The 26,934-nt window shown below is 37.2% G+C and overlaps 1 protein-coding gene across 1 annotated transcript in view; it reads left to right on the forward strand.

The window, feature by feature from the left end:
* Nucleotides 1-359: 359 nt before the first annotated feature.
* Nucleotides 360-26,934, forward strand: part of LOC149235415 (glycerophosphodiester phosphodiesterase GDPDL1-like) — a 69,822-nt gene continuing 43,247 nt past the window's right edge. Inside the window, exon 1 of the mRNA XM_089368543.1 lies at nucleotides 360-471. Within this exon, the coding sequence (XP_089224669.1) occupies nucleotides 360-471 (112 nt within the window). The remainder of the gene's footprint in view (nucleotides 472-26,934) is intronic.

The following is a 26,934-nucleotide window of genomic DNA, read 5'->3' on the forward strand; positions in this document are numbered from 1 at the left end:
TAGAGCTTGATTACAGCTTCTTGGTGTTCCTCTAGAGCACCCGGGTCCACAATAGGCTTAATCGGAATTTTTTTATTCTCTTGTATAGTATTTATATTGTTTCCAATAAGCCGTGTGTGCTTTCGTTCAGTCCTACTGGCCCCACCTGGTTATACAGTCTTAATAACAATAATGAATAAGTAAGCCAACATGCTTTCAAAGTGATTACTGACGCAATATTAGCTAGACCTAGAACAGCTCCTGGGTATGTAACTACTGCTGGGTAAGGAACTGCTATGACTAGGTCATAAGGAACTACTACTAGTGGGCCAGGAATTTCCGCTCGTGCTGCCACTTAGTATGAATCACTTCATGGAGAAATGGGTTCTTCAACAGGTGCTTTCACTCGTTCAACTGACTCTTATGCTGTTGGTGGATCGACTCCTGCCCTTCTAGCTGATAGCTTTGTGATTGGTCCTGGGGATGCTACTGGTGCTTTCATTTGGTCAAATGCAACAACTGGTTATATCAATTAAAGCATGAGTATGAAACTGCAATAAGACTTGAACTTCAATTACCGGGGAGAATAGCTAAGGCAAGGATGCCAAGGCTGCTCCCTCAACACCTGATCAGGGAGTTTGATCAGGGACCTCAACTAATTTTCTATACCCGGGGCTGCCATCATAGCTACGGTATTAGTTCCGGAAGGCCTTCCATCCAGCCAGTTATATCCATCCTTTGTTTTGATGCCTTCCCACAGAGTGAAGGAGCATGCTTTCAGATAATTCATGAGGGAGGGAGTCAGTCCCGGCCTACCTCCCAATAGTTGGAGCCTCTTGCTTCCAGGACAACTTAATGGCCTTAGATCCTACCTGAGTTTTCCTTTTTGCCTCCCAACGGAGGTGCTCCTGCCAGAATAGCCACTAACTGAACAGAACACCCCCAGTGAAGGATGGGCTGGACCATCCAATAGGAACGAACCCCGGAAGGTCTAATTGGAATTCAACTAGTTCAACCGTTGGTGCGGGGTGGGTAATGGTTCAATCAAAGGTTCAATTAGCAGGAAGGAAGGCAGCACCGTCCAAAAAAAAGAGTAGTTTATTTGCTGTCCGAGCTGGCTATGTCCACCAGCCACCCGGACAAATCAAATGGTGGAGAACGGGGGCGGGCAGTCCCAAAGAACTTAGCTTCCTTTTGAGCTATAGTGCTTGGCCTTTTCTCTTATTATGTTATGCGCCGTGCACCAATGTGCAACAACTCATTAGCTTTATCAGAAACGACCTTTATAATTCCCTTTGTTGTACAATCACCCAAGTCACATGGGTGCTGCTCCGACTTCGTCCCTCACACATTTTATACTGAGTTTCATCACTTTGTATAAGGTATATACCATATAGTGAAAAGAATTCATGGTATTGTTTAGGGCTCTTATTTCTGTTTTCCAAACGTGTTCGAAAAAGGTTTCTACTTTAGTATTGCTGGCCAAGCCCCGCCCCGGGCAGCTACTTCTTCGAAGTTTATGCTCCAGAAGAAGATTTATGAATTATCTGGCATACATAATCTGGGAACAGAGGGTATTCCATCCTTTGCACTGAGTTACTACTATATCGAGCTTTTGTCGCTTCCTGCCCCAAAAACAAGACAAAATCAAGGCCTTTAGAGTGTTATGCATCTGCTTGCAAACCCCCTTCATCTTGCATGACAACTTGCCCGTCTGTGCCCGTTTGGCATGTATATTTTTACATGGGCAATTTTTTCTATCTACACACAAGTTGGACTCACCAGGCAGTGGATAACCTGTGAGTATTTTCAGGTTTGACTTATAGTTGGAAAGTTTGACTTGTATTTCGTAGTTATGGGTTCCTTTACTTTGAGCTCAGCAGCCAATACTCAGGCTTAGGATGTCCTTCTCGGCACTCGCCCGTCAAGTACTGACGGAACCAGTCTCTTGCTTGCTGATAATTCAGCGACAGTCAGAGCTGGCCACCCAAATGATTTCAGAACGGAGGAAAGGGATGACATCCGGCTTATTAACTTGCTTTTCCCACGATTTAACAACACTACCAGCACTATCACTATGAACTTGAGAGGCTTCCAAAATTTTCTAACAAAATCCCCGAGGCAGGGACTAGCTGCGATGCAGCCTCCCTTGTTTGATTTGAACTTGTTATTCATTCGATTTGAGTCTGAGTTATCTAAAAATGTATTACTTAACATTGGAGAGTGGAAAACAATAGAGGGAGGCCATCCTTTACACAAATCATACTCATCCTTGATGAAAGGATGAAGCTAAAAAGAAGAACCGAAATCCACCCTATGAAACGATATTCCTAGAAGGAGATGGTCAGCGAAGCTACATTTATGTTCTAACTTTCCCTAGATTGAAAGCCTGCTTGCGCATCCTCTCCCTCTTGAGTTTACTTTTTGGGTGGGGGGCTTATGGTCGAGTACCTAAAGGTCCTCTCCTTAACAGTCGAGCCTGCTTACGCATCCTTAACAGTCGAGTACCTAAAGGTCCTATGGTCTTTGGGACATTTCCATATTCATAATGTGGCTTAGAAAGGATGATCAACTACATAAAATACTTTCTACTCGAAAAATATGAACTCTCATGTTGTTTAGAGCATTCACAATCTCAGTCCAAACAATAAAAGACTTCTAGAATTTCCGCCGACTTTTCGCTATAATGTCATAAGCGTGTGCATCGATTTCTATTCTTGATTATTCCTGAATCCTTTAGTGTTTGCTGAATAAGGGTCAGAAATTTGGAAGCAAGACCATTGTTCTTTTACCTAAAATGTTTCGTGCATTTAAAGGGAATATTTTTTAAAGCCTCGTAAAATCCACATAAAGACATCGTATTGTTAGGCTTTTGACGCAATTGGGGAAACCTTAATAAAAACTATCAATGTTCAATTTAATTCTCAAACTAATAGAGTTTTAAATGATATCCTCTTATTCCCAAAAACAAAAAATTGTAATGTAGAAATCATTATCAAGGATTTGTCCATCTTGAAGGCTTGAAAGTAATGAGCGGAGTTTGTTGATACCGCAAAATATAGATGTCTACTGGACTTGATATGTACAACCATTCATCCCAAATCAAGCTATTGCAGGGCGCTTTACCTCCCAGATTTCATGTCCCCACAAATATCCTTTTTCAAAAACATACATTTGCCTACTTATTTCATTAAAGAAGTTAGTTTTCGATATGAACGCAGCTCCTCTGCTTCATCCAATGTAAGATTGGGTGAATAACAAGTAAATCCCTGTGTCAAACCTTGATGAACATAGTTTCCAAGGAATCCCTGTGTTAAACCTTGATGAACATAGTTTCCAAGGCATGGCTTTGCCACTCTGGCTTTTCTGGTTCGAAAGTAGTAGCTGCTTTGCTCCACTCCAATGCATACGCAGTATCTATCTCATTTTTCTCAGTGGTGGAAACCTTCTACGCGTAACAACGCGTTGGATGGAACCATGTTATGCGTAAAAAGGTGTTGTAACATCGACAGTTAAAACCGAACATTTAATAAAACCTTGTTATGTGTAACAAGGCAGTGCAAAATCAACGGTGATATGTGTAACAAGGTGTTGCAAAATCGGTAGTAGACTGACAAGGTTTATCAAAATAAAATCATGTTGTTTTTTTCCTACAATCTGCTTGAAGGTATATTCGACGAGTAGATGAAAATCTGAGGTGAACAGATTCAAAAGGGATGTCCATCAGCGTAATTAAGACGACTAAAAGTGATATGTGGTAAGAATCAAAATTTTATTTAAGCTCATGTACAGCGTGAACAACCAAGGTGGTCGGAGAGTTAGCATGTTGTGGACAACGCAAGACAATTGTCATCGAAAAATGCTTTAGAACAATTTTAAGGTTATTTTGTGAGTTCCTTTTGGCATGGACCTTATTTCCTCTCGCGTTGTCCACTAAGGCAACATATTTGCCTCTAAAGTTATATTTTTTAAAAATTCAACGATTTTTTTTTCCAAAAAAATTAATCATATAAATGTTTTAATTGTTTTTAAGGTGGAAATAGATTTATCACTATCAAAAACCTTATAGGTACTCAAAATCTTGAAGTTTGACAACTACAACTCAGATTTTCCAAAATTTATGCCAGATTTTAACAAAAATCATACGAAATTTCCACTATTTTCCGAACTAATTTGAAGCCTCAATAGACTACTCTATTCCATTTTATTGAATCTGATGTAACTTACTTATTTTATTTTATTGAAACACTATCTACTTTTATATATAACACAACATTTGAGCTAAGGGAAACAATCGATGGGCAACAGTCGTGGGAAGCACTATTTTTTGTTCAATGGCCTCACTAAATCCATGTAAGAATCACAATGAGGAAGAATAAATTGTAAAAGGATTGTAGAACCCTTTTATGGGTTCAATGTGTTATCTTTGATTTTTAACATTCATTACTTATTAAAATATCTATATTTTAGAGTGGTAGGTGAAGAAGTGTTTATTTATATAATGAGGAGAATAGTTATAATGGGGAGGATTTTTGGATTCATAATAAATAATTTAATGAAAGTTTATGTTGTATGGTTAAGATTAAATTTTGTTATCCTGTTATGTATTGAAAATTCATGCAGAAATTATGGTGTAGATTTGCAACTGCTTATGAAATTTTAATCAAAATCATAAGACACAAATTTACTCTACTATTTTGCCGAACTCAATTCACAATTTAGGACATGAATCATAAACATGAAATGAGAAATAACACACATGAACACAATATTTTCCACGGGAATGTAATATGGTAAAAAACCCAATGTTTGCTTGCATTAATTTGATGAATAGAGATGTATTACAATTTCTACCTCAATCTACAAGTGAATAACATATCTCTCTGCTCACTGAGAACCTCTAGCCCATACTTAATCAATTTATTCCTCTGCTTGAGCCTTTATCTCCTTATCCAATTCATGAGGAAATTAGGCCCCTATTATTTAGGAATTTCCTCCAAAATGCTTCTGCAATTACCAAGGTTGATCATCTAATTGCATGCAACACTTGTACACTCAAGACTAGTCTACAATTGATATTACAATGCCTTGGAATATCCACCACAGCCGGGGAACTTGAATTCTTTGCATGCACTAGCTATTTTGGGTTGATTGGTCACTTAACTAGATGATCACTAAGTTAGATTGAAGTATCACTGCACAACTAACCTTCCACTATTTCATCCAACTGTTAGAACTAGTTTAATTGAAAACAACTTGAAATAAATGACCTAGATTGCTACAAACTAGCTACCACACATTCTTAACTAAACTCCAACTCCTCTAACTTCAATTTACTATGTAAACTAGTTGACACAATCCATGTCACACAAGTAAACGTCATCCAAGTTGTCTGTCGATGTGGAAATTGATTTTTTTTCAATTTGACGAAGGTAAAATAAAATTGAGACTTTCTTGGGGATTTTTCAACACTCCCTCTCAGCAAGAAAGGTATTATCAATGACCCCTATCCTACACATCTGGAACTTTAACTTCCCTCTTGAAAAAACCCTTATCAAAATTTCAACAACTTGTTCCTCCGTTGGAATGTAAAGTAGCAACAGTATCCTCCTCTGCACATAGTCCCATAAATGATGATACCAGATATCTATATGCTTGGATCGATGATGAAATACCAAATTCTCAGAGAGCTTGATGAAACTATGATTATCACAATAGATCATAGTTAGATCCATTATCTGACCAAACGGTCGCACAAGTATCTTTCTCATCTAGATCACTTCACATGTTGTTTGACTTGCAGCCATGTATTCTTCTTTTTTCAAGCTGAGTTCCATAGCTCTTTGCTTCCTGTTTTACTGGGAAAAAATTGTCGAACCAACACTGAAAATTCAACCTTATGTACTATTTCGATCAGATGGACTCCCGTGCATTCTACATCTGTAAAGCCACACAACTTCACTCTCTACGTCCATCTATACCATAATCCACACGAGGTAGTGGCTCTAACGTTCCATAAAACATGCCTCGTTGCCTTCCAATATAATTGGTTTGGCCTAACCATAGCTCCTCTTAGTTGGTTCACTGAATAGAATAGATCTGCTTACGTGTTCATAAGATACATTAGTGAACCCAATAGCTGTCGTTAAATGGTAGCTTCCACTTCTTCACCTAAAGTGGAATCCTCATTGCTCCAGTTGGTCACTAGAGGTATCTGCATGGGTTTACAACTCTCCATGCAAAATCTATGTAGTATCTCATTTGCATACTTTCCTTGAGAAATAAAAAATTCCCCATCGCCATGCCATTATTCGAACATGATGAAGTAGTGCACGAGACCCCTGTCTTTCATTTCAAATTCCATTGAAAGGTCCTCCTTGAAAGATATGTTCAACTGCTCATCACTAGTTAAAATCAAATCATCAACATATGAGACAATAATAAGAAATTTAATTTCTACCAATATGTCATAGAGGTTTTCATTCGCTTCACTTTTGGTGAAGCCCAAACTAGTGAGATAAGTATCAATCCTGGTGAACCAAGCAGAAGGTGCTTGTTTGAGATTGTACAATGCTTACTTGAGTCTGCATAAGAGACTCTTGATCAAATGTCTTAAAACCTTCTCGTTCCTCGATGTACACCTCCTCTTTCCTCGATGTACACCTCCTCCTCAATAACTCTATTGAGAAATGGTGTTTTTACATCCATCTGGTGGATATTCCACTCTATTTGGGCAACCAATGGAAGAATTGGTGTAATGGATGAGTACTTTGTTGCATCAGAAAAGGTCTCCACATAGTCAATTCCCTCAACTTGAGAGTATGTCTTGGCCATAAATATGGCCTGATACTTATTTATGCTTCCATGTGCTACATGCTTAACCTTAAAGATCCATCTCAAATGCACAACTAATTTATCTGCTAGTCTTAGGACCACTCCCCAAACACTGTTATTTACAATGGATTTGTAGACTTCCACCATTGCATCAACCGATGTAGGTTTCTCTATTGCTTCCTCGAAAGAGGATGGTTCAGTATCTACAAGCTCAGTCATTAAAACCATGTAGATAGTGTACCTCTTAAGGGACCTCCTTTCCCTACAGAAATTTAAAGGAGCTCTGACATTCTCCCTCACATCTGGCACAAGTCTATCATATTTCCTAGTTCTTTTCCTACCTTCTCTGGATAGTTCCACCTGAGTGGATGTCTCCACTCTCTGGTCCTCAATTTGTGGTTGCTCCAAAACTTCCTGAGGCTCCTCCTTTGGATCTAAAATCTCCTCTTCTAGTGGGATCTAAATCTCCCTCTCAAGATAGCACCACATCACTTTCTCCTCATCAAACTTTACATCCCTTTGCACAACTGTCATTCTAAGGTAAGGTAAGTACACACAGTAGTTGTGAGGAGTTTCTATGTAACTAAAAAATACCCACAACTAAGTTGTAGGCTCAAGATTCTTCCTTGATTCTTTTGATACATGGCAGTAAACAAAGGCTCCAAAAATATTGAACTGTGACACATCCAAATTTCTTCCTGAGAAGACCTCTTCCAATGTAATCATGCCAAGAATACGATGAGGACGCTGGTTCTACAAATAGGCTATTTCACTGCATGCATCTTCCCACCAATGCAGTGGTAGGCCTTGGTCAAGCAACATAGCCCTTGCATCTCCCACAATGCTACAGTTATTTTTCTCATACACCCCATTCTATTGGCGTTTTTGGGGGGTTGTCAGCTTTCTTAGAATTCCTTCTTTTGCACATAGATTGTTGAATTCATTCGAAACATACTCACCTCCATTATCACTCACGAGAGCCTTCACCCTTTTGTTGATTTATTTCTCAACCAGTGCCTTGAACTCTACAAACTTGGAGAATGTCTCATCCTTCTTCTGCATGAAGAAGATCCAACATTTCCTTGAGAAGTCATCAATAAAATGAGAAAATATATGTGTCTAGCAGTGGAGGCTATCGAGAAAGGTCAACAGACATCATAGTGGATCCTTTCCAAGACTGTCTATTCTTTATTGTTTCGATCATGTAATATGGATTTTGCATACTTCCTCATGGTATATCCTTTACATATATCTTACTGATCAATTCCTCCTTTAGGGAGGCTAGTGGTTATTTGTTGCATAATCTTCCAGGAACCATGATGCAAATGGCCAATTCTTTTGTGCCAAATTTCACTGACATCACAACTCTGCACTTTCTTCACCTTACTACTCAATATAGCACAATATTCCAAATATAGCATACAAACATTCTTGACATGAACCCCATTCTTGTTCACATGCCCCATGGCAATATGTCTAAGGAAAGTTTTCCCTTTGCTAAAGATCACATCATAACCAAGGTATTTCAAAACTGCAACAAAAATGGTATTTTTCTTTAGGATTGGAATGAAGATGACATCGTTGAATCTGAGAGGGGATCCTAACTCCCTCTGAAACGTGACTGTATTGATCCTAGTCGTATTGTACCTTATTTCATCTTTGATTTCAATGTGCATATATAGATATTTCTCCTCGAGGTCACTGGAAAACACTCTACACCCTGTCATGTGGAGTGATGCACCTGAGTCCAAGTGCCACAGACTCCCCACCATTGTGTTGGTCATACATGCGATGAGGATGAAGTCAAGCTCAAAATGTGAAGCCAACGGTTCACTTGATTCTCCTCCTGAGGTCTTCTTGCTTGAATTTTTGTGTGGACACTTTGTGGCATAGTGCCTGAATTCATGACAATTTAAGCATTTTATTTTGGAAAAATATTTCCTCTTGCTCCCTTGGCTAGATTCTAGTTTGGGTTGAGATTTATTCCCTTTTCCATTCTTTCCCTTTCTAATCAATGCAATTTTTTCTTCATCCTCGTGCATGGATGAAGTCCCATCTCTAGTATTCTAGCTTATTTCCTCCTATACCATTACAAACCATAAGGTTTCCCATTTCAATAGTCTGACCCTCCCGTTCACCGAATCTTGGTAGTTATGCCAACTTTTGGGAAGGTCTACAAGGGCTAATATTACCAAGAAATCTTCTATAACATTAACACCAACCCCACAAATTTCATCATGAACTTGCATGAACTTGTTGAGATACTGTAGAATAGTGTCATTCTTCTACATCTTCATTTTTCGAAGTTTGTCCTTGAGGGCTTGCTTGCTATGGTCGATACTATTAAAAATAGATATGTTAGTGCTTGCAACATTTGGTAATGAGTTTCTTTCCCATATATATTTTAGATAATGTGATCTTACACTCCCTCCAATATTATTCTCCTTGACTTGGTGACATCTTTCTTCCATTGGGCTAGGTTATGTGCATTAGATGCCTGTGGTTTTGCAATATCTTTCTTGACATATTATAGCCATCCATTTTCATCCAACAATGCCTCCATGCAATCCTTTCATGTAATGAAATTATAGTTGCCTTCCAAGGCATACTTTAGTCTCAGCCCCTTGAAGGTCATCTTCCCAACTCTGTAGAGGTCTTGCTACACTGAACTAGAAATTCATTCCTCCTGAGAAAAAACATCGAAATTCCCATGCTCATGTGAATCAACCTTTCATACCATGTAGAAATTATTGTGTATATTTAGAAATTCTCATGAAATTTTAATCAAATTACAATACACATACCTACTCTACTCCTCTGTGAAATTCAATTCACAATTTAAGACATCAATCACAAACATGCAATGGGAAATAACACACATGTACATAGTATTTTTTCCAGGTGAAAGAAATATACTAAAAACCCCTATGCTTGCTTGCATTAATATGATGAATATAGATGTATTAAAATTAATAGCTTAATCTTAGCTCATCCTGCAAGTGAGTAACCTATCTCTCTGCTCGCCAAGAAGCTTTGACCCATACTTAGTCAATTTATTCCTCTACTTAGACCCCTATTTCCTTGCACAATTCATGAGGAAATTAGGCCCCTATTATTTAGTATTTTTCTCCAGAATTCTTACACAATTCTCATGTTTGATCATCTGACTGCAAGCATCACCTGCAAGATCAAGACTATTCTACAATTGGTGTTACAGTGCTTTGAAATCTCCACCACAACTGGGGAACTCAAATTCTCTGCATGCGCTTGAAATTTTGAGCTGATTGATTAGTTAACTAGATGATCACTGAATTAGATAGAAGTCTCACTGCACACCTGACCTTCCCCTAGTTCCTGTAACAGTTATAACTAGTTTAACTGAAAACAACTTGAAATAATTGACCTTGATTGCTACAAATTAGAAATCACACATGCTTAATTGAACTCCAATTCCTCTAACTTGAATTCACTGAGTAAAATGGGTGAGATTAGTGATGTCACACAATATAACTACATCCAAGTTGTCTATTGATGTGGAAGTTTGAATTTTCTGAATTCTACAAAGGAAAATTCAAGTTGAGACTTTTTTACTTTTCAACAATTTAATATGGATTATACATACATTTTCGCATGCTTTTTTATAGGAAATTTTTGTAGTCTCTATTTTTGAGAGGATGTGATGCACTCATGGGACATTTGAAAAAGTTTAATGCTTTGATTTTTTTGGGAGGCCAACTCTATGGTTGATTCAAAACTTAATATCACAACTAAGAAAAAGGTTGAAGTTTAACTATCAATGAATAGGAGCATATTCATCATATCCCTTAATATAAAATTGAATCCACACAATGATGAATCATTATGGAAAATGGTTATGTGGAAATCAACCTCTCCCCACATATCAAGCACAATGTCAATAATACTTTTTCATTATGCTACATGCTTATGTGCACTTGCTTTTCTAATTAATTATTTGCTTTAGTAAATTACAATTGTGATAGGATAATGGAGATAATAGTTGATGTGAAATATATCCTTATTTGTTTGTCTCTGTCTGTAATTGTGTCATTTGGTATGGTGAACTCTAGCATCTAGAAATGCTCACCCATTAAACCAAGTTGAATGAAACTTATCAAGAAACCAAGCTTGAAACTTCATCATTCAAGCAAGAAAATTCTTTGTTAGTTATCTGTTCCATTCTTGAATTATGTATCACTACATAAGAATTAGTTTTTGGGTAGTCTAGATGATAGTTCTGATTGGTGTGAATTGGGGATTAAGTAATTCAAGTAGTTTGTGCCCCATACATTAACATCAAAAATCCAAACTATGATCCCATCTCGAGAGAAGATGGATTTTGGGGAGCTTCAAGAAACATGCTTCCTCTGCAAGATATTATGGGTGTTATAAAATATTAGGACTCTTTCCATACCCTTACTAACAAATCAATTCAGAAAGAAAGTAATTCTAATTTGAAGCTGAACATCATTATAGGTATATTGCTCTAACAAAAAAGAAAATTGAGCAGAATGGAATCAATGGTTCAATAATTATGTCCTCTTACAAATTTTCCTAAAACAGATAACCTCCAAAAATCACATTCCATGGAATCTCTCTTACGACTATAAAAATTTCAACTAATTCCTAAGACCAACACCATAAGTTGTACATAGTAGTGATGGACCAATAAGCATTAGGTATGTAAATTACGCAAGTAAAGCTATACTGAAAGTCTTTCCCTGCATTTAAATAATGTCTAAATATATTAGCTCCAATTTTTATGTTCTTAAATATATAATTTTCCTTTAATATTTACAATCATTTCATTCCAAACAAAAAAAATGAAAACTATTTCATCTTTTGAATGTTATTTGTACATAAACATGTCATTGAAAAACTAATAAGACATATGAATCTTACTGGAATCCCGTTTTATATAAGCCTATAGTTTCATGTTAGTTGTCAATATAAATTTCTTCAATTATCAATATAAATTTCTGGTTGGTTATTGATATATAGCATTTATGAATATAGTTTATTTTTAATAATTGTTGGTTATTGATATATAGCATTTATGAATATAGTTTATTTTTAATAATTATAATAGTTTTTTTGAATAGTTTTTATTATTAATAGAAATATAATCAAAGTGATTTGTATTATCTTTGTATTCTTCTTTCTAATCTCGAAGAAAATATACTATTAATTATGTTATATATATAATCAAAATTATCTAAAATAATATAGGTTTAATAATGTATTATTTTTTTTAATTTAATATAATTTAAATAAAAATATATATTTAATTATTTATAAATTATAAGTATTTTATTAAATATATGTTTAATAATGTATTATTTTGATTTTAATTTAATATAGTTTAAATAAAAATATGTATTTAATTATTTATAAATTATAAATATATTATTGAAAAATATGAAAATCATATGTAATGGCCTTATATAATTAAGACGTGTAATATTTTTTAGTAAGTTTAAATTCGAAAAAAATTGTTCTCAACATAGTAGTATCTCACAATGTTCTTAAAGGTATTGACATTAACCTACTTAGCCACTTTGATACACCCATGGATATTTACAACATGTTGTAATACATGAATAACAGTCTCATTATCTAAACTATAATAAACTATAATAATTGTGGGGGAAAAATTATTAATTATGTTATATATATAGATATAATGAAAATATTTTAAATAATCTAAGTTTTGTAATTTATTATTTCAATTTGTTTTCGGTGACTTGTGGAATCGGCAACGACGGTGGTATCGTACTTGGGTTACACAGTGTAAGGACTTGTGGTCCAAAGGCATCACCACCAAGACGTGCGACGAGTTTGGAGGCAAACGAGTGCACAGTTGAGCGAACAAAGTGACAGAGCAAACACTTGATGCGTGTATGTGGAAGTGAAGGGCGAGTCATGTGTATATAGGGGATGAGCGAGGGTGTTCATCCTTGGCGAGCCGATGGTGGAAGAGTTGCTGTTTGGAGTGTCAGCGATGGGCTGATAGAATGAAATAACAAGCGAAGGGCATCAGTTAACATAAATGAAGGTCGGCCAAGGAGTGGCACGACCGCACCATGGAAGCATATATATATATGTGCGATGGTGGAGCATTTTGGCATCACGGATTGGAGAAGTCTTTCAGTGATCAAGTGGAGTGCGAGGTGCAGGTCACAAGGAGGCACAGAAGTTGATGCACCCACTCTTGGGTGAGGGCACACGGTAGCACACTGACTTGGATGAAAGGCGAGGGCATGGGTGAAGGCACCCGCCGTTTGGACAAAGGCATGGGTAGGCAGGTGCCCGGCATTCGATGAAGGAGCGTGGGTGGCAACTCGTGTGAGGTCGTCGGCCCATCGTGCAAGAAGAAACGAAGGGTATATTGGATGCCTTGGCTAAGTTGCCCACCTGTCATGCAAACATATGCAGTGGAGACTTAGGTGAGGTCGCCGCTGGGTGAAGCGAAGGTGAACGAGGGACTCGGGTGAGGTCGCCCGCCCGTCGTGCAAGGTGAACAAAGTTTGGTTGAGAAGTGCAGTTGGTGGTCCATGTGAGGGCACGCTCGCCCAACTCGGGAAAGGAAATTTGGTTGGCACATGAAGGTGTGGCCTTTGTAAAATTGGCTAAGTATGAAACTTGGTGTTTCCAAGTATACTTGTAAAGCTTTGTAATATTGGAAAGTTGATTAATATAATATATTCAGGCAGACTCATTGTTTAGGGAGTTGCCCCTCCCTTTATACTGTGCAATTGTGTTCTTCATTTATAATTGCTGATGATAATGAATGTGTATGGGTGTTCATTGGTATAAAGCAAACATAATAATTACTTGGTTGAGAACCACAAACTAAGTAGGACAAGTGGTTAGGCGTAGTCCATGAACATAAGTATTGGTGAAAGGAAAGTGTTCGGTGGTTCCGCACCTCGCCAAGTATGGTTGAAAGACTACCATAGGCCTAGGGGCATGATAGTTGGTATTAGAGCAAGGTTACTTGTGACGATGGTGTTGAAGCATTGAAGTTGATTCATGGTTGAAGAAGCTTGACAGTTGGTGATAGTGGAAACAAATACTTGCAGATGAAGGAAGTTGGTTTCACATACAAGTGGAACTAGAGCAGATTCATTGTTGTAAGGAACTCGGTGATTCAAGTGAATGGTAGAAGAAGTGTAATACTTTGTGATAGGATTGGCAGAGGTGAAGCTTAGTGCTTGGGCCAAGATGAACGACAAGGCATGGAAGGTTTGGAAGAATGCGAAGGGAAGTTCTTGCTTACCTTGTATAGGTTGAAGCGGATGAAAGACGAGAACCCCCAGATTCGAAAGAAACTTGAAGTCTTGGAAAAGAATGTTGAAGACGAACTTCTTCAACTTGGTTGGATAATGGAGCAGGATGAAGTTGCACATTGTGCTAACAAGGAAGAGGAAGGCGGGATGTTTGAGGATGTCGCAAATGTGACAACGATGGAGGATGAACTTGAGAATGATCAAGTTGGACCAGGATCGTGTAGTTTGCAGACATGGATAGATGAGGATGCTCACATGGAGGAGCCTCATGATGATGAAGTATGTATTATTAAAACTTGTGTTTCACTTGAGCATTTGGTAGATGAACCATATGCAGGGAAGAGCAAAGTCAGTTTGCTGATGCAAGGGAACATCTTACCATGGATGTCTATGATGAGACCTTGTATGGAGAAGCAAGGATTGTTGACTGTTGCAGGACTTGTTGGGGTTGTTTGTGACCTTATGGTAGAAGGTACAAAGGCCTATGACAAGGGAGGAACATGATGATCATCGCAGAGGATTGGGTCATGCTTTACCCACATGAAGAATTAGTTAAGGGCCCAGCATGACTCATGGACAGATTGGAGGGCACACACTTGGATATGATGATACTTGGGTGGAATTCTCATGGCCGAGACCAAGAGTAAGTCTTGGTGGAACCTTTAGTGGGGGAGCTATAATGGAAGGGACTCGTGATGATGATGATATGGTTGGGTGACGGAGTTCACTAGACTGAAGGTTGCAAGCTTGGATGGGGATGACCGATTGTTGTGATGGGTCTACTTAGTTGGACTACATGGACAACTTAGTCATGGACATTAGGTTGGAGACATGGAGCATGGTAGTCTATGCAGGGACATTATGCAGGAGAACTTGTAGAGGTGTCACTTACGGCCATCCAATGAGGAGTACCAAGGCAGGGATGTTGTGCAGGTGGATTTGCTGGTGTGACATGGAGACTTATTAGTTATGAGCCGACGGAGAGATTTTGCACTCTTGTACAACAAGACCATGGACTTGGATGGAGTTGTGAGTAGACCATGGAGCATTCCCACTACATGGAGAGCTGAGGCATCTTGCAAAGACCTTTGGGCCAAGACTTGTATGCTTGCTGAGATGTTGGTTGGAGATGACTCATGGAGCTCATGATCACATGAGGTTGTGACTTTTGGACACTTCATATATGGTGGACTTGGAGGATCTGATGCATTGAGGAAGGTTGATATGAGACACTTTGGAGTGATGGAGTTACAACGATGATGATGACTTGGTGGCAACACTTGGGCATGGTTTGAGCCGAGACTTAACCACTTTTGACACATGGGAGCTGATTGATCTATGATCATAGGTAGCACATGGATAGATGAGATAGGTGTATACTTGTTTCTATGGCAGACTTGAGGAATGGCACATTACAGAGATGATGGAGGTTGCTTCATGGACCTGGATGTGGCACATCGAGAGTTGGAGTTTGATGAGATGATATCTTCATATTGAGGAGATACACATATCGATGGATGATGTTGGGATAGATGCGGCTGATTTCATGCAGCACATCGACACTAAACATCATGCACATCATGTTGCAGATGAGATGAGGACTACTTCATGGACCTGAGCATGGCTTACAATTATATGGAGATGGATTCTTGATCGAGTTGAGAATGTGACGAGATGTTCAGAGAAACGATTGATGATGGCATGAGGAAGTTCACTCTCATGGTGTGAGCATGACAGTTGGATTAGCTACCCAACTAGTTCAGACATGGGGTTTGGAAGTGTACAGTAATGTGTTAGCATTATGTTGGAGTATCATGACAGTAGTTCACATGAGGACGACGCATGATGAGGTCAACACGAGATGTTGCAGGAAGCATGTAGCTTGAGATGGAGGGACCAGCTTTCCACGATGGAGAGCAGCATGTGGAGATTGTGACAGGGTGGTTGTTGGTCATGGATTGAGATGATTTTCTGATGTATGACATACCGATGGGGTGTATGCCTTGGTATGGTGATCTTGGTGATAGATAGTTGTCGGGATGAGATATTGTCGAGGACGACAATGATTTCAAGTGGGGGAGGATGTAAGGACCTACGGTCCAAAGGCATCACCGTCGAGACATGCGATGAGTTTGGAGGCAAACGAGCGCATGGTTGAGAAAGCAAAGTGACATAGAAAACACTTGATGCGCTTATGCAGAAGTGAAGGGCGAGTCATGTGTATATAGGGGATGAGTGAGGGCGTTCATCCTTGGCGAGCCGACGGTGGAAGAGTTGTTGTTTGGAGTGTTGGCGATGGGCTGATCGAATGAAATAACAAGCGAAGGGCGTCGGTTAACATAAACAAAGGTCGGCCAAGGGGTGGCACGACCGCACCATGGAAGCATATATATATGTGCGATGGTGGAGCATTTTGGCATCACGGATTGGAGAAGTCTTTCGGTGATCAAGTGGAGTGCGAGGTGCAGGTCACAAGGAGGCGTAGAAGTTGATGCGCCCACTCTTGGGCAAAGGCACACGGTAGCACATAGACTTGGGTGAAAGGCGAGGGCGTGGGTGAAGGTGCCCTCCGTTCGGACGAAGGCGTGGGTAGGCAGGTGCCCGATATTCGGTGAAGGAGCGTGGGTGGCGACTTGTGTGAGGTCACCTGCCCATCGTGCAAGAAGAAATGAGGGGTATCTCGGTGACTTGGGTAAGTCGCCCGCCCGTTGTGCAAACGTATGCAGTGGAGACTTAGATGAGGTCATCGCTGGGTGAAGTGAAGGTGAACGGGGGCCTCGAGTGAGGTCGCCCACCCATCGTGCAAGGTGAACGGAGTTTGGTTGAGGAGTGCGGTTGGCAGTCCATGTGAGGGCGCACCCGCCCAACTTGGGCAAGGAACTTTGGTTGGCACACGAAGGTGTGGCCTTTGTTAAATTGGCTAAGTATGAGACTTGGTGTTTCCAAGTATACGTGTAAAGCTTTGTAATATTGGAAAGTTGATTAATATAATATATTAGGGCAGACTCATTGTTTAGGGAGTTGCCCCTCCCTTTATACTGTGCAATTGTGTTCTTCATTTATAATTGCTAATGATAATGAATGTGTATGGGTGTTCATTGGTATGAAGGAAACATAATAATTACTTGGTTGAGAAACACAAACTAAGTAGGACAAGAGGTTAGGCATAGTCCATGAACATATGTATTGGTGAAAAGAAAGTGTTTGGTAGTGCAGCACCTCGCCAAGTACGGTTGAAAGACTACCGTAGGCCTAGGGGCGTGAAACAAGGGGTCGAATCCCATCGGCCGCCACTATAACCTCTAGGAGGAACCGCCCAGCCCGCAAGAATGGCTCGGTGTGTAATCCCACCGGCTACCACTATAACCTCTAGGAGGAACAACCCAACTCGTAAGAACAGCCCTCGGAAAAGACGAGACTTGAACTTGTGACCTGCACAGTGGCATGAACGACTTAACGGATCATCTGCTGGCCACGAGACCAAACCTATGTTTAATAGATCATCCACTGGCCACGAGACCAAACCTTTACGAGCATGTATCACTTTAATTTTAATTTGATATAATTTAAATAAAATTATGTATCTAATTATTTTTAATAATATACTTTATATTATTGAAAAATATGAAAAACATATGTAATAGCCATTACATAATTAAGATATGTAATTCTTTTGCTCAAATAAAATTTGATAAGTTTAAATTGGAAAAAGTTGTTCTGAACGTAATAGTATTTCAGAATGTTCTTACCGGTATTGAGCCTTGACGTTAACCTACTTAGCCACTTTGATATATCCATGAATATTTACATGTTGTCATTACAATCCGCATTACAATCTCATTATCTAAACTACAATTATTAATAACAATTCCTTCGATACTTTATATAAAGATTAATGAATCGTATGAGATCGTTTTTCATTTTAATTTAAAAATCAAAATGGTATAATTAAAATTCAAATAATTTAATTAAGATTTATTTAAACTGAATAATTATACTTTTAAATATTTCATTTAGAATTTAAGTAAAAATGTAAACCTTTTTAGATGTCAATTTTTATTTTTAATGATAATAAAATTATTGAGATAACTTTCCCAACATCATTATCATATAAAATAAAAAATAAAATAAAACTTAATCTTTATATTTGCAATTTTGTTTTTTATAGTTCAAAAAATATATTGAGATAACTTTCCCCATATCATCACCATTAAAAAAAATTAAGTTAACTTTTATATTTGCAATTTTTTTTTTTTTTATAACATAGAAAATTCACTAATATCATTAGTGAAATGTACGAGATATTTTTTTTATAATTTAAAAATGAAAATAATATAATTAAAATTCATATAAATTTTATAATTAAATTTTTAAATATTTCATTTGGAATTTAAATAAAATATAAGCCTCTTTAGATATCAATTTTTAATCTTAATGAGAGCACAAATATTCAGATAACCTTCTGAACATCGATATTATTTAAAAAATAGAAAATTACATTTGCGAAGTTTTTTTTTAATAACTTAGTAAATCCTAAAATATTACCTGTAAATAATACTATTAACTAGAAATATTGTTTTGAATTTTAAAAATTTCCTTACATTAAAAAAATACGTTTTATTTTTATAATCTATTTTTAAATAATACTTTTCGGAGTTGTTTAGAGAGGCCAAGGAATTGTTTGGACGACAAAAAGTGGTCGGAATCTGTGTAAAAAACATTCAAAAAATCTTGTAGAGGCGGTGTTTGAATTGTGTTTTTGATGGTGGAAATAGATTCAGCACCATCAAAAACTTCTAAAACACCTAAAATTTCGAAGTTTAAGAACTATAACTTAGATTTATAAAAACTCTTGCTAGATTTTCTCTAAATATAACTAGAATTTCCATAACTTTTTGAGCAATTCCTCCAACTAGTTAAACTAAGGCATACATTTCTCATTTTAAATCTTCAAATTCTCTTATATCTCTATTAATAATAATTAAACAGACATAATTTACTTCTAAATAATACCAGTATACCATTTTCTGAAAAGCTCAGATTTGTTGAATCTCTAGATTTCTAATACAACTAAATAAATATCTCTTCATACATCTAAAACATATGGGTAATTGTATTTTCATGCGTGCTTTACAATATCAATTCATAACTATTGGTATACAATTTCTTTATTTTATTACGATCTTTGGGATTCAGAATTTATTTCCTTTTTTTAATTTTAACTCTATTTGATACTTGTAAATTTTATGCTAAATAACTTCACATTATTAGATTCATATAACTTCACATTATTAGATTCATATATTGTGTTACTAAATTATTGTCATTAATAATCTTTTGAATGTTATAAATATACAATTTAAACCATGCAAAACGATATACTTTATAATTAATTGGTATTTATGTTTTTTTAGTTTATTGGGTATGAAGGTAAACTAGTATATACCTTTCTTAAGCACTAACTTATATTGGGCCAAGTTTTTATATAATTATATTTTCGAAAGACTATTTTTTTTTTTTTAATGTTATATGCCATATATATAATTTAAATCTATAAGTCAAAATATTTTTTGTTGGATTTGATGAAATATTAAAAAAAAATTAGCTAAAAAATTCACCAAATTTAAAATAATATCAATAAATTTAGCTATAAAAAATTTATTTTTTTAATTACTTTATATGATATATACCTAATTATTTGATATTTGCTTTATATTACATATACATATTAAAAAAAAAGTTATTTTATTAATTGCTTTATATGGTATATGCATAATTTTCTCTCAACAATATATAATATATAAATAATCTATATTAAAATATTTTGCTTAATATGTATATTGAGATATTTAATCTATGGATTACATTGTGAAAATTAAAATAGTTTATTTTTGTTATTAATATACTTTTAACTATACCAAGAAAATATCTTGTATATTAAAATAGTTTATTCATAAATCACATTGAAGTTTTTTATTATTATGAATATTTTAAAAGATGACATATAAATTTTATATTAATAATTAAATGAATGCCACATCTATTCTTACTATTCTTAGTAGAAAGTACTTGATATTTTTTATTTTAGTTTTCAACTTTCAATCAATTTTTTCCTTTCTCATATTGAATATTTTCTTATATAACATTACACAATTTTATTGTTTAACATTCAATTTCTTTTTCTCTTAGGACATTGAATAATTTTTTCTTTTTTGTAAGCTTGCTGGTACCTTTCCTTTAATTTTTGAAAATAAATTGGGTTACATCCATATGTTTGAAGGTTAGGTGGCCTCAACCTGCCCTGAGGGAAACCAAGTTTGTTGGCCACCTAACCACAAAATATGTCATCCAGAAACAAAAAATAATGAGTCTAACCAGCCACGCTATGTATGTATGAGAGTATTTGTTCTTAATATTTCCTAAATATCTCTAAAAATAACTACTAATATGCTTGGAAATTTGAAATTGTTTCATACAAAACTATAATCGAAGATACATTGTCACTACACATGATCAACTGAATCTACCAATGCAGGGTCCTTCCCAGTGAAACCTAGTAGCTTTGTGTGGGGAATGCAAGGTATGTGCTGCTCTATTCGGTTGAGTCAACCATTCTGCTGAAATAATTGAAATTGAACCTTTTGAAACTCTTTTGTTTAGTCTGAGTGTCTATGGGAGGGAAAATGTATATCAGGAAGAAAATGTTGTATCACTTTAGCCAAAATGCTCTTCAACATCCAAAGCAAATTAATTGTCTACTTATTTTGAGATGATCTACCATGAGTGTGGCCTGTGTCCATAATCAAGGTTTTCCAATCACCTAAATCAAGTTCAAAATCCTCCTTGATCTGTTAGATCTCTGCTTCCCAATCTGCAATATGCTTCTTGACTGGATTAGAACTACTAGAGTGATATGCCTGAGTAGATTCCTATATAATATGGGAGGTCGCCATGTGCCCACATCCAGTCCCACTGGAAGAACTGGGTGGACTGGTCTGAGAAGGGGAGGCATTCCTATGCTTCCCACCACCACAACCCCCATGACCATTTTTGCCTTTACCAAAGGGCCAAACCATGATTCAACTTCTTCTAATCATATGCTAGTCTGTTTGAATCTTTATAGATTGATCCAAATAGGGTCGCAACTTAGAAGCATGACACTACCAATGGTTGTTCTGAATCTGCAAACTTGTCAAAGAAATTTCAAACAAAACCAACCAAGTAAGGAACAAGCTTTGAATCATACTATCAATTGGTTGCTAACACCATTTGATGAGCCCACTTCTATCATTGTTCCACCATTTCCCAAGAACGAGATTGAACTGACTAACAACACCATCCACAATCAAGACCCCTGAACTTTCCAGGCGAGTCTCATAATCAACCAACTCAACATTACATGAAAAAAGAAAAGAATTCGAGTCAATAGTTGCTCCAAGCACGCAACCCATAAACACTCTTAAATCAAAACCATAAGGAGGGAGCCTGGGTTGCAAAAACCAAACAAAGTTGTCCAGAAGCAAGCCTATATTGCCAGAAATTAAGCGAAGAGTTGTCCCTTGACCAAGACTAACCCACAACCAGTTGAGACAGCCGAACTTGACATAGCCTATCCAACAGGCCAAGATTATCCCCAAAATAATCCAACATGGCTCCCTATACCTTGACCCTATAACGACTAAGGTTGAGGTGAATAATAAAGACAACCATGACTCAAATTCGAGCTTGCACAAAGTGAAAATACCCTTGAACTAGACAAAATTTACAATAGACCCAAAACCCTTACAGTTGCACAGTAACCAAAGCAAGAAGTACCCTGACATACAAAACAATGTGTCAGCCAAACCCTACAAGAGCCTTTGCAGGACAACCAAATCCCATACAACACAGACATCGAGACATACAAGACCAAAGACTCATCACAAACCAGAAACCATATGATGCCACACTCGACAAAAATTCTGATATCAGTCCCAACAAACCATATAACCATGCATCTCATAGATCATAGGGTAGATACATTAATACATACATGCAGAGGGAGATAAATTAAGAGTGGAGACATACCAATTTTTGCTTCTAAGACCCAGAGTAGATGATGACCTCGAGTTTCCCAGAACGACTAGCTCAGAGAAAATCCACAATAGATGAAGGGCACAAACATACTTACCCAACACAGTGGAAGGAAACCTCGCCTTAATGGCCATCGTAATGGCTTTAACACCCTCAAGGTTGGAAATTAAACTTCGCATGGCACCTTCACCTCTCCAAGTGTAGCATGCATGCGGAGAGTGGCTGAAAAGATTTGGGAGATATGCATTAAACTATGGGCCAGGATGAGCACAATGAGCCCAGCTCACACCCCGATCTATGGAGGTGGTGGTGACTCACCTCCCGTTTCTAACTATCTTTGTTATATTGCTTAAGAATACATTGGAGGGGGAGAATATCATATTCCAGGGAGTGTGGAGGCCATACCATCTCTACAATTATCCCCTGATGTCCCCAACTTCAGTTTGTGAAGAAATTGATAGCTTTTTTACCTTCTCTTCGGACATGAGAAGTCAGGAGGTAGTCAAACGATGGAAGGAGCTCTCTAACTTCCTGCACCATATGTGCAATACGCCAGTTGAAACTGAGATTTTCCCACAAGGTTCCTTGGTTTAGCTTCATGATTGTGTCCACCACCAATCCTGAATGTCCTTCAATCACTATCCTTTTATAACTGGTTCTTATAGAAATAAGAAGGCCCTATTTGATCGGAGTCAAATCTGCGTCATTGTCACTATGATAACCACAATCTATAGTGAATAAAAGTCTGATTTTCTTTTGATAATCCCTAGAATGACCACCATACCCAACATTCCTTAGGTTTCCATCTGAAGCATCATCAAAGCTTAATTTAATAAATCCATGTAGTGGCCACGTGAAATGTTGTGGTGACAAGGTGGGAGGAGTCAAAATTTTCCAAGAGATTGGGGCTATCATACTTGCAGATAGTTTCAATAGATTAAGAATTCTTGCTTCATGAGGAGCTACATGTGAATCATTCGAATGTCATTTTTCCATGAGAATGGTCTCTTGAATATTCTAGATAATCCCTACCCAAATTACTTGTTGACATGTTTGCATGTCTTTAAATATTCTTCTATTTCTTTCTTTCCAGATGGACCACAAAAGGAAGCTCAAGGATAAATCCCATGCTTGGTTTAAAATAGGGCTCGAGAAAATGCCTTTATGCCATAGGAGTATGGACTCCTTGATGCTCTGAAGATCCCTATCTAAGTGGGCAAACATATCCCCTAGCTTATGCCATTTTCAGATGAGCAAAATGGAAAGTGTTTAACTAATGTTCAAGGTGCTCATTGTGTAGACCACATAGGAAGAAAAACTAAGGGCCTTGAAAGCCTCTCTTTTGGATCTGGTCCCAAATACGAATTCACCCGTGACATAACAACCATAGAAAGCGAGCTATTGTTGTCCATAATCTACTCGTCCAGATCTTCTTCCATATGGGACACTGGTGAGTTTGGGGTTCTTATGATCTAAGCATGTATGCTTCCTTAATGGTAAATGAACCCCGTGTCCAGTAACCCTATCACAAACTATCCTCTCCCTCTTGTTAAGTTATTTTCCTTGATTTAAGTTTTTTATCCATAAATTTCAATTGCTTAGAGGGAGGAGGATTTGGCCAATCTGCCACCTCTTTCCACTTTCTCCATTGAGAACTTGGATGAGAGGATTTATAGAATTGGTCAATAATATAGTAGTTCCTACTAGTTGTGTAAAGGAAAATGCCCCCTAGATCTGGTCAACTGAACAATTTTTCTCTTTACTACCAAGAGTCCTACCAGAATAAGTATGTACAACCATTTCAAATTTCCAAGAAGAAATGTTGATTTATAAGATCCAAGTTATTTACAACGAAGTTCCATATTGCAAATACTTGGGGGGGATCCCTATATCTTAGGATATATTCTGTTTTGATCAACATACTATATTTTCGGGTCCAAATTTTCTTCCATAAATCTGGTCCCCATTTTATCCATCTCCACCAGATCTTAGCTCCCATAACTTGGTTCATGGTATAGGGGTCTCTGAGACTTAAGCCTTCAACCATCTTTGGAAGGGTGAGATTGCTCGAGGATACGAAAGCCCATTTCTTTAATTTCTAGGCACCTTGCCATAAAAATTCTTGAAGATATTGACCATAGTTGAACATGAGTTTTTCGGAGTGTCCATACCTAAGATATGCTATACAGTGATATACTAAAGGATAGATTTTAAGAGAACAATTATGCCAGTCAGATTGAGAGCTCTAAACGCCCAACCACTGAGTTTCAATTGGGTTTTAAGAAGGATACCTTGCCAACAAGAGGTATTTAAAGAGTTATACACTAAAGGAATAACCAAATACTTCATATGTAAAGATTGTATACTGAACCTCAACAGTCGGGCTAGGAATGTTTGAATCGACCTTGGGGTATTAAAAAATAAAATGTTGGATTTCTCATTATTAATCAAGGTACCCGAAGGCATCATAAATTCTTGAAGTTTTTTTTTTTATTTTCCTAGCTTCTCTCAAGGAAACTTGAAAAAACACCATGATTTCACCCACAAACTGTTGGTGGGTGATGGATAAATCATTTCCCCATACTTGAAGACCCTTAAGATGAGAAGTGAAAACAACTGATTTCAGGAATATACCCAATCCCTCAGCTACCAAGATGAATAGGAAAGGGGATACTAGATCTCCTTTCCTGAGGCCACGAGAGGGATTAAAGGTTCTCGATGGGGAGCCATTGAGCATAATAAAGAAGACCAAGGAGGAACATGGGAGAAAATCCAATTCACCCATCTTTTATCAAATCTAAATGAATTCAGGGTACTCTTCAGATAGGACCAAATAAGGTTGTCATATGCTTTGGATAGGTACAGTTTTATCATCATACCAGGGGATTTGAGTTGCTTTAGGGAATGGACCATCTCTTGAGAAGTAATCATGCCATCGAGGATTTTGCGGCCTTCCAAAAAACTAGATTGCTCCAAAGAGATAAGGGAAAGGAGAAGAGGCTTCGAGCGTTTGAAAATAATAATAGAAATAATTTTATATATAACATTACATAAAGAGATAGGTATAAACCTTGTGAATCCTATGATTTGGCGGTTTTAGGGATTAAAGCAATAAAAGTTGAATTGGGGCTTGGACATACCTGATGGTTCTGTCTATATTCCTCAAACACTTCAAGTATATCTTTTCTAATGAAGTTCCATGCCGCTTGATAAAATTCTTCTGTGAACCCATTAGGTCTAGGAGCTTTGTTCTTGGCCACTTATTTGACAACATCCTCTATTTCCTCCATAGTCACAACACGCATTAGGAGCCTATTCTGATCCCAAGAGATTAGCTGAGGTATGTGTCTAGTGATTCTTTGAATAGCGTTCGATCTATCCTAAGCCAATTGAAAGAGGAGGGTTTGGAAATGATTAACCATCAGATCCTCCATCTCCTCATGTTGAACCAATCAATTCCTTGAACCATCCTGAAGAGAGAATATGCGGTTATGTTGTCTGTGTTGGATCATTGCTTTATTGAAAAACCATATGTCATGCTCTCCCTCTCAAAGTCATTAGATTCAATATTTTTGTTTCTTGAGAATTTCCTCTTGTTTCCTTCTTTATTCTAACTGATTCAACAAGCTGCCTTGAGTCTCAGCCAAGCTCTCTGACCTGCCTTCTAGAATGATTCTTTGTTGGACTTCTTGCATTCTATCTTGAAGTTCCTTTTCTCTTTCTAGATGTTACCAAACTCTTCCTAGTTCAATTTCTTAATTTGGAGCTTGAGGTCTTTTAGCTTGAGCTGAAATGTGTGCATATGATTTTGTCCTTGCACAATGCTTCTGTTCCACCAGGCTTTAACTTTTCGCATCAATAACAGATCTCGTAACCAAAAGGTTCAAACTGGAACGGTCGGTTTCTCAGCCCCACATTTAAATCAATCTCCATCCTAATCAGCAAATGGTTTTATCCCATGGCCGGGATATGATTCTAAAAATATATATCTACTGATAACATGTTCAGAAACAAAAAATTGGTCCAAGCATGATGTTATCTAATGAGCGCCCTCCCTTATGTTATTCTAGGTGAATGCTCCAATTATTGTAGACATATCCACTAGCTATAGTTATGCACCTGTGTCTCATAATGCTTCCATATATGCATCCATCTAACGAATACCTCCTTTTTTCCCTTCTAGTGACTCAATTACATTAAAATATCTGCCAAGAATCCACAATTCCTCTTCATATAACCCTTTTAGTTTTCCTAAATTCTAGAGGAAAACCCCATTTTCTCTTCGAATGTGAGGCCCATAAACCCCAGTTAGAAGAGCCCAATCTTTGGTTCCAATGTGGTGAAACTTACCTGATAGAATCTGGGAAGGCTGACCGAATATTCAAATATCACCTTTGTCGGGTTCCAAAGGATAGCGAGCCCATCGACACTACCATTGTAATCCTGGGTCATCACTTCGTATTGAATTTTTAGGCTTCTTACAATCTATTTCAACCTATATTCTGATATTTCTGTTTCCTGAATAATCATGATACTTGAATGATCTTTTCTGATCCAGTATTTCAAATACCTTTTCTTGCTTCTATTGCTGAGGCCTTGAACATTCTAGGATGTAACTATCATTGAGAAAGTTATTAAGATGGTGGAAAACCATATGGAACAATACCACCCTTCCTAAATTATCTAGCAAGTCACCCACCATCTATATGGATTCTTATAGGTTCTTGCGTCCTCTTTTCTT

Source organism: Pinus tabuliformis, chromosome 8 (genome assembly GCF_031772625.1).
Source record: "Pinus tabuliformis cultivar Carrire ecotype Pingquan chromosome 8, CPIR1, whole genome shotgun sequence".
In the NCBI taxonomy this organism is placed as follows: Eukaryota; Viridiplantae; Streptophyta; class Pinopsida; order Pinales; family Pinaceae; genus Pinus; species Pinus tabuliformis.